This window comes from Bufo gargarizans, chromosome 2 (genome assembly GCF_014858855.1).
Source record: "Bufo gargarizans isolate SCDJY-AF-19 chromosome 2, ASM1485885v1, whole genome shotgun sequence".
Lineage (NCBI taxonomy): Eukaryota > Metazoa > Chordata > Amphibia > Anura > Bufonidae > Bufo > Bufo gargarizans.
Genome location: NC_058081.1, coordinates 702,561,670 through 702,575,269, shown reverse-complemented (window position 1 = coordinate 702,575,269; position 13,600 = coordinate 702,561,670). Strand labels below are relative to the sequence as shown.

Below are 13,600 nucleotides of genomic sequence, written 5' to 3'. Positions count from 1 at the left end.
ACTGGGAGAAGAAGGGAGGGGGCTGGGGCGTGTGGCTGGGACATGTCAGCACAACACTAGGAGTCGGGTCTCCCTCCTCCCCCCTGTGCTGTGTCCCCAGTGTACACACACTCCCAGGCTCACACTCTGTACACAGTGGCACCCAGGCCGGGCACACACAGGCCGAGGATGAGCGACAGGTGCTGAGGATGACCTAGCTGTGGGTACGCAGGAGATGCTGGGGGGCCACGACGCAAGACGAAGAAGAAAAAGCCTGGGATTGTGCAGCAGCTCTGCAGCAAGGATGAAAGAAAAGGGGTCAACTACATAACCATCCAAGGGGGAGGGAAAGAGACAAAGGGGATGTGAGACTGGGACTTACATGGAGATACTGGAAAGCACCTGTTGGAAAGAAAAAGCCAAAACGAGGGACACCCCAGGCGACAAGTGAAGCCCAATCAGGCAGGGGGCTCGGTGCTGTAGACCCAACGCCATGTTCCGTCTGAAGACCCAGAACCCACAAGCAGATGGAGCCGGTGAAGGACTCGCACAATGAGGTACTGTGTCCCGCTCGTATCTGCTAGAACATTAGTCGGGGCCCCATCAATGATACTTTTGTTGTGTGCAGGGTCCCGCCGCAGTCCACTGGATTCCCACACTCATCCCCCCACACCCTCCACTTGTTGATCCGAAAACTTTCAGCCAGTTTGTCGGAAAGGCCCAGTTGGGATATTAAAAGTTCTGTTCGGAGCCCGAGGGAGATGAAGGAGGGTGCACTTATGGTTAGGGAGTAATTGTAGGGGGGGGGGGGGGGTGGGCGGACATTGAAAAGATGGGGGTGGGGGGTCCATTACTTTTGTTTGCTTGCAGGGAGAAGTGAAAGCGTTGCCTGACAAACTTGTCACTGTTATTCTCTGTTAATCCTTTTGTTCCCCCCGCTGCTGCTGACAATGAATAGGGGGCTCGCTGCTCGCCGTACTGGGAGAGGGGGGGGGGGGCTGCGGCAAAACTTTCTGCAGCAAGCAGAAAGTGAGATGTAGATCCAGCATCGGGGGCGAGGGGTATGGATTTTATGGGATGTGTTATGTACATGTGCGGCAGTCAGATCTCGGCTGCGTACGATGGATTTTCCGCTATAGGCGACTCTCGGCTTCTGCACACTCAGCATACGTCCTGACCGTTTGCTAAGGAGCAAGTGATGAAATATTTAAAGGGCCAGTGCCCAGTTTTCATCATTGTGAAAAGAAATGTTCTTATACACCTTGGCCTTCGGGTGCTTATGGACTTGCACCACTTTTTCTGCATCATTTTGGGGCATTTCCAAGGCAGGGATTGGTTTGAAATGTGACAACGTGCACCAAAAATGTGCCAAATATTTTTTACGGAAAACTATGCAAATAGGTGGTTCAAAGGGGAGTTCCAAGAGTTTAATACTAATGATTTGTGGGGGTCTGACTCCCAGCCCCCCAGCCAATCAGTTGTTTGAAGAGACCGAGATGTTCCGTGAGCATAGATTGGTCATGTGGCCTAGGGGCAGCTCAGTCCCATTCAAGTGAATGGGGCTGAGCTGCAATACCAAGCATGGCCACTATCCAATGGACGGCACTGTGCTTGGTAAGTTGCGAGGAGGTCGCGGGGCAGCGGGAGTTGGACCGCCACCGATCTGATGGTGGGGGGTAGTAGTAAATACTCAGGAGTTAGTAGTAAACAATCATTTAAAGTTACACACAAGTGCCTAAAATTGTGTCGCTGTGATAAATTTGGGCATTTTCTGACTTTATGGTTTAAATTTTAGACAGCATTTTAGAAAATGTCAGCCTTTGTGTTTCAAATTCTTGTCTTCAAGATCTTTGCATGCTATCAGTGAACAGAAAGATCCTTGTTTCCATGCAGAGGCTGAAAGCCCATCCTGATCGGACACAGGTGCAGAATTCATGACAAGAGGCCTAGTGTAGGTCATAGGCTATGGGCAACTAAGCCAGTGTTCCTTTGCACCAGTTTTGATAAATGTCATCCAGTATGTTTTAGTGACCTTAGAGCCTGGCCCCCTGACATGTGGAGGTTTATAATGTCCTCGTAGACAGTGCGAGGGTAGGAGTGTAATCCATCATGGTCTACATGACGTCATCAATGTGACATCACAGCGCTAGACAATTCTGTGTTTGATAAAACTAGGACAAAACCTGTCATTAAAGTATTACTGGCCGGGCATCACACATGTGGATGCAAATGCCTCAGGGGGTGTCTTATCCCAATATGAAGAATACAATCAGGGCCAAAAGTTTTGAAAGTGACAGTGCTTCAGGGTTTTTTCAATCTTTTTGTAAGATGTCTATGGTACATTAAAGTACAATTATGAGCAAGTTTTTTTTTTTTTGACAAATCCATCCAGTTTATGTAAAGATCCAATGGGGGAGAAAGCGCTGGTCTTCATATCCCCTGCGCTTCCGCAGGATACGCCCTAATTTATGACGCCGCGGCAGTCCAAGCGCCTGCGTTCAGCAGTCCAGGCGTCTAAACAGAAATCTACGGTAGCTCAGAGCTGCCGTAAATTTCTAGTTTCATTTGAACCAGAAAATTGATGCAAATGAAGATAAATGTGTTGCATCAGCTGGCCACACCCCCCTTACCAACCTTGCCACGCCCCCTTTCTGAAAAGTGATGAAGGCAGCGTAAAAAACATGAGTTTGCAACTTTTTAACACCACTTTTCTGGCTCATGACAACCCATTTTTGTCTAATCAGTGCTTGGGCTTTATATCAATTTCTGACTTTTTGTTTGGCCATTTGCTTTGAAGATTGACCACAGGTTGAGATCTGGGGAGTTTCCTGCCCATGGACCCAAAATTTCTGTGTTTTAGTCACTGAGCTTCTTAGCTCTCACTTTTGACGTTGCTCCTGGATGGTTGGGAGAAGTTGCTTCTGGATGGTTGGGAGAAGTTGCTTCTGGATGGTTGGGAGAAGTTGCTTCTGGATGGTTGGGAGAAGTTGCTTCTGGATGGTTGGGAGAAGTTGCTTCTGGATGGGATGGGAGAAGTTGCTTCTGGATGGTTGGGAGAAGTTGCTTCTGGATGGTTAGGAGAAGTTGCTTCTGGATGGGATGGGAGAAGTTGCTTCTGGATGGTTAGGAGAAGTTGCTTCTGGATGGTATGGGAGAAGTTGCTTCTGGATGGTATGGGAGAAGTTGCTTATGGATGGTTAGGAGAAGTTGCTTCTGGATGGTATGGGAGAAGTTGCTCCTGGATGGTTGGGAGAAGTTGCTTCTGGATGGGATGGGAGAAGTTGCTTCTGGATGGGATGGGAGAAGTTGCTCCTGGATGGTTGGAATCCCATTCGGTTTTTGTGGCCATGTTCTTAGGCAAAACTTTAAGTGAGCCCACTGCCTTAGAGGAGAAGGAACCCCACATATGAATGGTCTCAGAATGCTTTAGTGTTGGCACTCACAGTGATAGGAAGGCCTTTAGAGGATGGCCTGATGTCAAGAAGGGCAGCAAAGAAGCCACTTATGTCCAAGAAAAACATTAAGGACACACTAACATTCTGCAGGAAGTACAGGGATTGTACTGCAGAGAACTGGGGATTTGACTCTTGGCACCCTGCCATCAACTATTTAAAAGGGCCATGGCACTATGGCAAGCACGGCATCTCCTAAAAGTGTAACTGCCGTTTTATTTTTATTTGTGTAATGTATAGGGGCAGTGATACTGACCATTTTGTAATATACTTTAATTACATACATTTCTATTAGAAAAATAGCCCCAAAGTGGCCCATTTTGAGCCTTAGGCCGCATGCACACGACCGTTCCGTTTTTTGCGGTCCGCAAACTTGTGTCTTCCGCACTTTGGCGAACGGAACGGACGGCCGTCAATATAAATGCCTATTCTTGTCCGCAAAGCGCGGACAAGAATAGGACATGTTATATTTTTTTAGCGGGGCCGCGGAACGGAGCCAGGGATGCGGAAAGCACACGGAGTGCTGTCCGCATCTTTTGCGGCCCTATTGAATTGAATGGATATGCATCCGAGCCGCCAAAACGGCGGCTCGGATGCTGACCCAAACAACGGCCGTGTGCATGAGGCCTTAGCAACGCTTCTCTGTCTTCTGTTTACATAACACAGTCAGTGCTAGCAAGTCTCCACTGTTATGTAAACAGAAGACTCAAAATGGGCCACTTTGGGGCTATTTTTCTAATAGAAATGTATGATTTCAGTAATTAAAGTATATTAAAATATGGTCAATATCACTGCCCCTACCCATTACACAAATAACAATAAAACGGCAGTTACACTTTAAATGTTTACCAGTCCTAGCTCATAGTTTTAGTAGAGCCTGTGTCTATCATTGCAGTTCAGAGCAGATCGGACCCATGCATGTTAAAGTTTTATCCCATCTCAACATTTGTGGCCTATCACTAGGATATTCAACAAATGTCAGATAGGAGTAGGTCACATTTCTGGGACCCACCGTCCTATCTCCAGAAGGGGCCCCCCCCCCCCCAAAGTGAAGGAAAATGTACCGTGGATGCATGGCATCCTTTCCCTTCACTGCTGTGGGACCCTAAAAAAAAAAACTCTGGTGCATACCTGCTATATATATGGATGGCATACCTTTGACACTATCTTTCTATCCATATATTTCACAGCTATCTACATTATACAGGTAGATCAGCTATCTGGCGGTCTGTCTCTCATATCTAAAGTATCTTTATCTATCTATTTAAAAAAAGAAATAAACAGTCGCACTTCTCCACAATGACATATATCCATCTATTATCGATCATCTATGTATCTATAAATGTATCTATTTCATATCTATATATCTATCCAACTATTTTCATGTTTATCTACCATCTATATTGGAAATCCCTGGATATCTGCATTGATTACTGATAAAATGTAGTCTGACTGATATATGTGCCAGAATTAGGTTGGTTCCACACATGTGTTTCTATTTTTGGCCCATATGCAGGATTTTTTAAAGGCCTTTTTTCCCACTTTTAGATTTGCGTTAAAATCTTTTTGCATGTCACTTTTTGTGTTGTGTTACATGGGCACACTCAGCTGATTGTATATTTTTATGAAATAAGAAATATCAGTCAAATTTCCCTTATGATAAATCTCCCTTTAAATATAAGGCCGGGTTCACATCACCATTTATTTTTCTGTTCTTGTGAACCGTCAGGAGAACAGAAAACATAAACCAAAAAACGGATCCTGTATTTTAAGCTTCCGTTATACTCATTAAGGCTACATGCACACGACCGTGTGCCCCCCGTGGCCGTATTGCGGCCCGCATACAGCGGGTCCGCAATACATGGGCACCGGCCGTGTGCATTCCGTATTCAGCATCGCGGATCGCGGACCCATTCACGTGAATGGGTTCGCAATCACAGGGATGCGGAACGGAGGCATGGATCGGAGCCCCACGGAAGCACTTTGGAGTGTTTCCATGATGTTTCTGGCCGTGCCTCCGCACCGCAAAAAAATAGCACATGCACTACTGACCGTCGGATGCGGATCGCGGACCCCATTCAAGTGAATGGGTCCGCAATCCGTATGCGGCTGCCCCATGGTCTGTGTCCAAGCAATTTGCGGTCCGCAGCACGGGCACGGAGCCCTAACGTTCGTGTGCATGTAGCCTAATTCACATTTTGCATCCATTTTAGCCATTTCTGTCTGAGATCTGTTATTTTAGATACGACGTAGGTTTAGTAAATCTGCCCAAATTTCTTCTCTTTTTGAATCCACTCCTTGCTTTAGCTGCACTGAACCTAAAAGTAGAAGCCCAGCACTGGGGTACATCTTAGTTTACTCTATGGGCTCAATAAAAGACATGGATGGTACAACTGATTGTATCAGTATCTATTTATCTATCCATCCATCTCTATATCTATCTAATATCTTTATATCTATCTACCTAGTATGTTTCCATACATATAATATTTCATATCCGCACATAGGGGTCACAGTAGGAATTGTGCGTCCTCCTAAGCAATCCATTGGCACTGACACCTGGAAAGTCTTCCCCAGCCTTTGCAGTAGGTCTTGGAGACAGAGCCTGCGGTAATATGGATTACCACACCGGCGAGACACAGCACCCGGCGTGACTCATGGACCTCAGAGCTGGAAATGTATGTGTGTGTACTGTACATCTCACTGACAGCATTCCTGTTCTTCTGTACCACGGGGCCAGTGTATCTAATGCTCGGACACAATATTATTTTATTCAGAGGTTCCAGTATTTTTTTAGGGTAAGAAAACCAGAACCTGGTCACAAACGGACTAATTTCCTTAAGGCTGGGATCAGACCTGAGCGTTTTACAGCGCGTTCCTACGCGCTGTAAAATGCTCAACAGGCAAGAACCAATGATTCCCTATGGGAATGGTTCTCACCTGAGCGTTTTACAGCGCGTACGATCGCGCTGTAAAACGCCCGACGCCCCAAGAAGTACATGAGCTTCTTTGGGGCGTCTTGTCGCGCGTTCCCGTACATAGACTTCAGCGGGAACGCGCGACAATGGGCGTTCGCTTGTCTCTGTATGCGCGATTGCAAACGCCCGTACAATCGCGCATACAGAGCGTACGTTCAAGTACGCTCAGGTCTGAACCCAGCGTAAATATCAGCAGGTTTCTTTCAAGATTTGCCAAGATATGTTTGAAACCAGATCCACCATAACTATCACAGCTCTATTATGATCAGAAGCCAAGATGCTAGTATGAACAGAGCCTAAACCTGTCGTGGGGGATACTGTCTGCTGAACCTCTGTATCTAAACCTATCATGTGAGAAGCTGCCTACCTAGATACTGTATCTAAGGGTACTTTTCACACTAGCGGCAGGACGGATCCGACAGGCTGTTCACCCTGTCGGATCCGTCCTGCTGCTATTTCGCCGTGCCGCCGGACCGCCGCTTCATCCCTATTGACTATAATGGGGACGGGGCGGAGCTTCGCGGTGAGAGGCCGCCGGACATGCAGTACATTTAGTCTGGCGGCCTTTCGCCGTGCACTGCCGTGCTGCACCGGTGCTCCGCCCCCTGCCGGCGAAATAGCGGCAGGATGAACAGCCTGTCGGATCCGTCCTGCCGCTAGTGTGAAAATAGCCTAAGACTGACATATGTGATACAGTCTGCCGAGCTGCTGTATCTAAAGCCTCATTCACACATCAGTGTTTGATCAGTGATTTCCATCAGTGATTGTGAGCCAAAACCAGGATTGGAGCCTCCACAGAGATACGGTATAAGGGAATGATCTGCACCTGCTCTGTGTTTGGAGCCGCACCTGGTTTTAGCTCAGAATCACTGATGGAAATCACTGACCAAACACTGACTGTGTGAATGAGGCTTAAGCCTATTATGTGTGATGTCAGCTCTGTATCGGAGCTTATCACATGAGACACTGGCAGCTCAGCTGCTATATCTCATGCTGTGTGATGCTGTCAGCTGAGCTGCTGTATCTAATCATTAGTGATACTATCTGCTGAATCTCTGTGAGCCAATCATGTGTGATGTCTGCTGACCTGCTGTACCTAAGCCTATTATGTGTGATACTTTCTGGTCAGCTGCTGTATCTAATCATATCATATGTGATACCATCTGCTGTATCTAATCTTATCATGTCTGCTGAGCTGCTGTATCTAATCCTATCATGCGTGATACCAACTGATGTATCTAATCCTATCATGTGTGATACCATCTGCTAAGCTGCTGTATCTAATCCTATCATGCGTGATACTGTCTAGTGCTACATTCCGTTTCCAGAGACTTCCTCCGTGCATCTTGTTATGTGCAGGTGAGCGACTTGTCACCTGACACGGGCTGGGGTGGGGGCCACACATTCTTCAGAGTCTATAACATGCCAGGGGCCGTGCTTTTATCTTGTCCTCCGGGAGCAGCGCATGTAACCACAGAAGCATCAGCCCCTGTAAATCCTTCACATTCACAATCATTATCCACGTTTCAGTGAGTGGCTGATAAACATGTCCCTGAAATTCACCCCAATTACTGCCTCTTAGGCGATTGTTATGTATGTAAAGAGTTAATATGTTTTAAACTTTCTCTTAAGATGCCTTCAAGCCTAAATAGCAGCCATGAGCGTCAGAGAAGCCGCGTGTTATAGGGGAAGCATTTATCTGCACACACCAGACTTCCCGTCAGGAACCGCTCTGGATGACAGCGCACTGAGTCGGGGATTAATGTGGTTTATGTAAGAGAACAATAGATTAAAGAAATGGAAGAGCACACAGCACCGACACGTGTAATATCACACATGTAATACGGAAAGTCACCTGTGTAATATTACGCGTAATACAGAAGCTCCCCATGTAATACCACTTATCGCTCTCCTTGCTTATATCACACATGTAATACAGATGCTCCCCATGTAATATCAGACATGTAATACAGATGCTCCCCATGTTATATCACACATGTAATACAGATGCTCCCGATGTAATATCACACATGTAATAAGGTAAGTCGCCTGTGTAATATCACACGTAAGCTCCCCATGTAATATCACTTATCACTCTCCATGTTAATATTACACATGTATACAAATGCTCCCCATGTAATATCACACACGTAATACAGATGCTCCCTGTGTAATATCACACATTTAATACAGATGCTCCCCATTTATTATCACACATGTAATACAAAGACTCCCAATGTAATATCACACGTAATACAGAAACTCCCCATGTAATATCACACATGTAATACAGATACTCCCCATGTAATATCAAACATGTAATACAGATGCTCCCCATGTAATATCACACATGTAATACAGATGCTCCCGATGTAATATCACACATGTAATACGGAAAGTCGCCTGTGTAATATTACGCGTAATAAAGAAGCTCCCCATGTAATATCACACATGTAATACAGATACTCCCCATGTAATATCAGACATGTAATACAGATGCTCCCCATGTAATATCAGACATGTAATACAGATGCTCCCCATGTAATATCACACATGTAATACGGAAAGTCGCCTGTGTAATATCACACGTAAGCTCCCCATGTAATATCACTTATCACTTCCCATGTAATATCACACATGTAATACAGATACTCCCCATGTAATATCACACATGTAATACAGATGCTCCCCATGTAATATTACACATGTAATACAGATGCTCCCCAAGTAATATCACACATGTAATACAGATGCTCCCTATGTAATACAACACAATTTAACAGCACCTTGCAAACACAGAATATATTAACTACTGTAATTTCACTATATAACATGAATATGATATTTTGCTCAAAATAGGATGTGCCCATCCACCATGGCAAGGTGACTTCTTTCTGGATAGGAACCTACTCTATATGATACCTCCCCATGTGCCAACCGGAGTCTAATTATTTAGGGAGAGCAGGCTCCACATGTATACTGGATCTGCTCTATGTGTTACCTATCTTTGCACCAGCAGTTCTGAAGTGAATTCAGAGAGAGCAGACTACAACTATATATTGCACTAATTAAAACAGCCTGTGGAAAAGATGGGTTAGGGCCCATTCACACGACCGTAGGCGGTCCGTGCCCATATATCGAACCGCAAACAGCCATTGACTTGAATGGGTCCACAATCTGCAAGATACGGTGCGGAACTGAGCCATGGATAGGAAACCCATAGAAGCACTACGAAGCGCTTCCGTGGGCTTTTCGGTCCGTGCCTCTGCACCACAAAAGATAGGACATGTCCTATCTTTTGCTGTATATTGAGGATCGTGTACCTATTCAATAGTCACTGGTTCTGCGTCGCAATACGGGATTCACATAGCCAGTGCCCATGCATTGCGGACCGCAATTTGTGGGCTGCAGCACGGGCACGGGGCACACAAGGTCGTGTGTATGACTTAGGAGTGCACAACCGAAATGGAGACAGCCACACCTCCGAATGCATACTGCAGAAACAAAAGACGAAGTTAGTCATTACATCCAGTAAAATGAAGTGCGCAGGTGCGCGTCGCCATGGCCGAAACTACAAAAGTAAAAGCAAACACAATGCAACAGCACTCTGCAAACATAGAATATATGAACTAACGCTATATTCGCTATAAGAATTAGGCCTCATGCACACGACAGTATTTTTTCACGGTCCGCAAAACGGGGTTCCGTTGTTCCGTGATCCGTGTCCGTTTTTTCTTCCGTGTGTCTTCCTTGATTTTTGGAGGATCACCAGACCAGAAAATCTTGTGTGCCTCCGTGTTTTTTAACGGACCCATTGACTTGAATGGGTCCGCGAACCGTTGTCCGTCAAAAAAATAGGACAGGTCCTATTTTTTTGACGGACAGGAAACACGGATCACGGACGCGGATGACAAACGGTGCATTCTCCGAGTTTTCAACCGACCCATTGAAAGTCAATGGGTCCGCAGAAAATCACGGAAAACAGAACAACTGACACGGATGCACACAACGGTCGTGTGCATGAGGCCTTAGTATGAGATGCCTAGCAAATATATTTTGATCAAAATCACTTGTGCTGATCCACCACAACAAGGTGGCTCCCTATGTAATAAAACATATGTGACACAGACGCTTCCTATGTAATATCACACGTAATACAAACGTTTCCTATGTAATATCACACATGTAAGACAAATGCTCCCCATATAATATCACACATGCAACACAGGCGTTCCCCATGCAATATCACGCGTAATTCAAACGATTCTTATGTAATACAGACACTTCCTATGTAATATCCCACATGTAATACAAACACTCCCCATGTAATATCACACATGTAATACAGACTCTCCCCATGTAATATCACACTAAATACAGATGTTCCACTATGTAATATCACACATTAAATATACTTCCTATGTAATATCACACATGGAATACAAATGCTCCCTATATTACACACTCAGTATAGAAGTCCCCCATGTGATATCACATATAGAATGCAGAGGTTCTCCTGTGTAATATCACATGTGTAATACATTCTCTGTGTCATATACATGCAGTAATGATCCCCCCCTATGTAATAGAGTACAGTCTCTGTGTAATCACACATGTAGTAAAGATACTGCCCCCCATGTAATATCACACAAGAGTGCAGATATCATCGGTATAAGGGTACAGCCGGGGCCGTGATATGGTCGGGTTTAGGTCGTGCTGCTTTTCTTTTAGCTAAGGAAGACCGCACTGTAGTCAGTCTTCTTTGTTAATGGATGAGCGGCACATAACGCTGCACTATTGGTCTGGTAAAATATCAGTTTTTCTAACGGAAATTCAACACGACCCCTTATAGGTCTGTCGGACGCCATTTGTTACCGTTACTTGCCGCAGCAGATGACTCTGTTATTTTCATTGCTCTGCTCCTATAAGAGAAAAAAACAATGTAAATTAAAGCACTGGTGTGAACCAAGCACAATACTGGCGGCCCTGTGTAATACAACACACGTAATACAGACAGTCATCCGTTTATCACACATGTAATACAGACAGTCCCCAGTGTAATATCATACATGCAATACAGACAGCCCACCGTCTAATACAACACATGTAATACAGTCTCACATGTAATATCACACATGTACTACAATATGAAAAAAGGTTATGATTCCTCAGTGGTTGATATCTTTTACTGGCTAACACAGTATTTTTTTTTTTTTTTTACTTTTAACATGTAATACAGACAGTCTTTATAATATCACACTTGTAATACAGAGAGCCCGCTGTGTAATATCACACATGTAACTCAGACAGTTCCATGCATAATATATCACACATGTAATACAGACAGTGCCCTGTGTAATATCACACATGTAATACAGACAGTCCTACTTATAATATCACACTTGTAATACAGACAGTACCATATATAATATCACACATGTAATACAGACAGTCCCCTGTGTGATATCACACATGTAATACAGACAGTCCCCTGTGTGATATCACACATGTAATACAGACAGTGCCACGTGTAATATTACACATGTAATACAGACAGCTCTACTTATAATATCACACATGTAATACAGACAGTGCCCCGTGTAATATTACACATGTAATACAGACAGTCCTACTTATAATATCACACATGTAATACAGACAGTGCCCCGTGTAATATCACACTTGTAGTACAGACAGTTCTGTGTATAATATCACACATGCAATACATACAGTCCGCCGTGTAATATCACACATGTAATATTGAGATGTGACCATGTTATTTCTGGTTTGTTATGTTCTGAGAACGCTACATCTTATATAATATGTTCTTGGAGATGTAACAGAATATTTCTGCTGCGCATATAATTAGTAGGAAAGTGATCTGTGATAATTAGGGGATTTAGTGTGGGGTATGAGCCACTTTACTGGGAGCAGGAGCCAGAGAGATTACTATGTACTGGGCCAGCGGCCATACTCTGCAGACCCCAGGGTGGAAAATGTGAGCGCAGGACCCAGGACAGGAGCCAGCTGTGTCCTGCGCTGAGTGGTACAAGCACCATCATCGTGTTACATGTTACCCCGCACTCGGCAGTGATCCGTCTTCACATCTTGCTGAAACATCAGTACCAACAATAAATGTCAAAATCTATTATTACCCTGCGCAGTTATCAGTATGTGCATATGTTATGTGTACACGCTGCTCTTTTGACAGGATTATTGGACAGACATTTACTGTATGATTACGACATTTTCAAATATTTTTCAAGCCTTTTGAATGATTATGGCCTCTTTCACACTGGCGTGTGCACCCCGTTGCCCTATTGCGGATGCGGACCCATTCACTTGAATGGGTCCGCAAATCCGGAGATTTGGAATGGTGTGGAACGGAACCCTACGGAAGCACTACAGAGTGCTTCCGTGGGGTTTCGTCCCGTACTTCCGTTCTGCAAAAAGATAGAACATGTCCTATCTTTTTGTGGAATGGCCGGATCGCGAACCCATTCAAGTGAATGGGTCCGCGATCCGCTGCGGCTGCCCCGCGGACTGTGCTCGTGCATTGCGGCCCGCATTTTGCGGGCCGCAATACGGCAACGGGGCGCACACTCCACTGTGAATGGGGCCTATATCAGTGTTTCCATACATGCAATTAAAGGGGTGGCCCATCTGGGGATAGATGGCATATCACTAGGATATCCCTTCAATGTCATATAGGTAGGTGTCCCAGGGATAGCTCAGAACGGGGACCCAGAAGTGAACAGAGAGCCGCTATGGGAGTTTGGAAATTACATAAATAAATACAGCACCACAACTAAGCCCAATACATAAGCACAGCACCAGAACCAAGCACAATATGTATATACAGCACCAGAACCAAGCACAATATGTATATACAGCACCAGAACCAAGCACAATATGTATATACAGCACCAGAACCAAGCACAATATGTATATACAGCACCAGAACTAAGATCAATACACAAATACTGCACCACAACCAAGTTCATTACATAAATACAGCACCAGAACCAATCTCATTACATAAATACAGCACCAGAACCAAGCTCATTACATAAACACAGCACCAGAACCAAGTTCATTACATAAATACAGCACCAGAACCAAGCTCATTACATAAACACAGCACCAGAACCAAGCTCATTACATAAATACAGCACCAGAACCAAGCTCATT

At 44.8% G+C, this 13,600-nt stretch overlaps 1 protein-coding gene across 2 annotated transcripts in view; it reads left to right on the top strand.

The window, feature by feature from the left end:
• LOC122929047 (rho guanine nucleotide exchange factor 19-like) overlaps positions 1–13,600 on the top strand; it is a 54,049-nt gene continuing 40,449 nt past the window's right edge. For both annotated transcript variants that reach the window (XM_044282488.1, XM_044282489.1), the window contains exon 1: positions 1–536. In XM_044282488.1, coding sequence (XP_044138423.1) covers positions 532–536 — 5 coding nt within the window. In that variant the 5' untranslated portion in view covers positions 1–531. The remainder of the gene's footprint in view (positions 537–13,600) is intronic.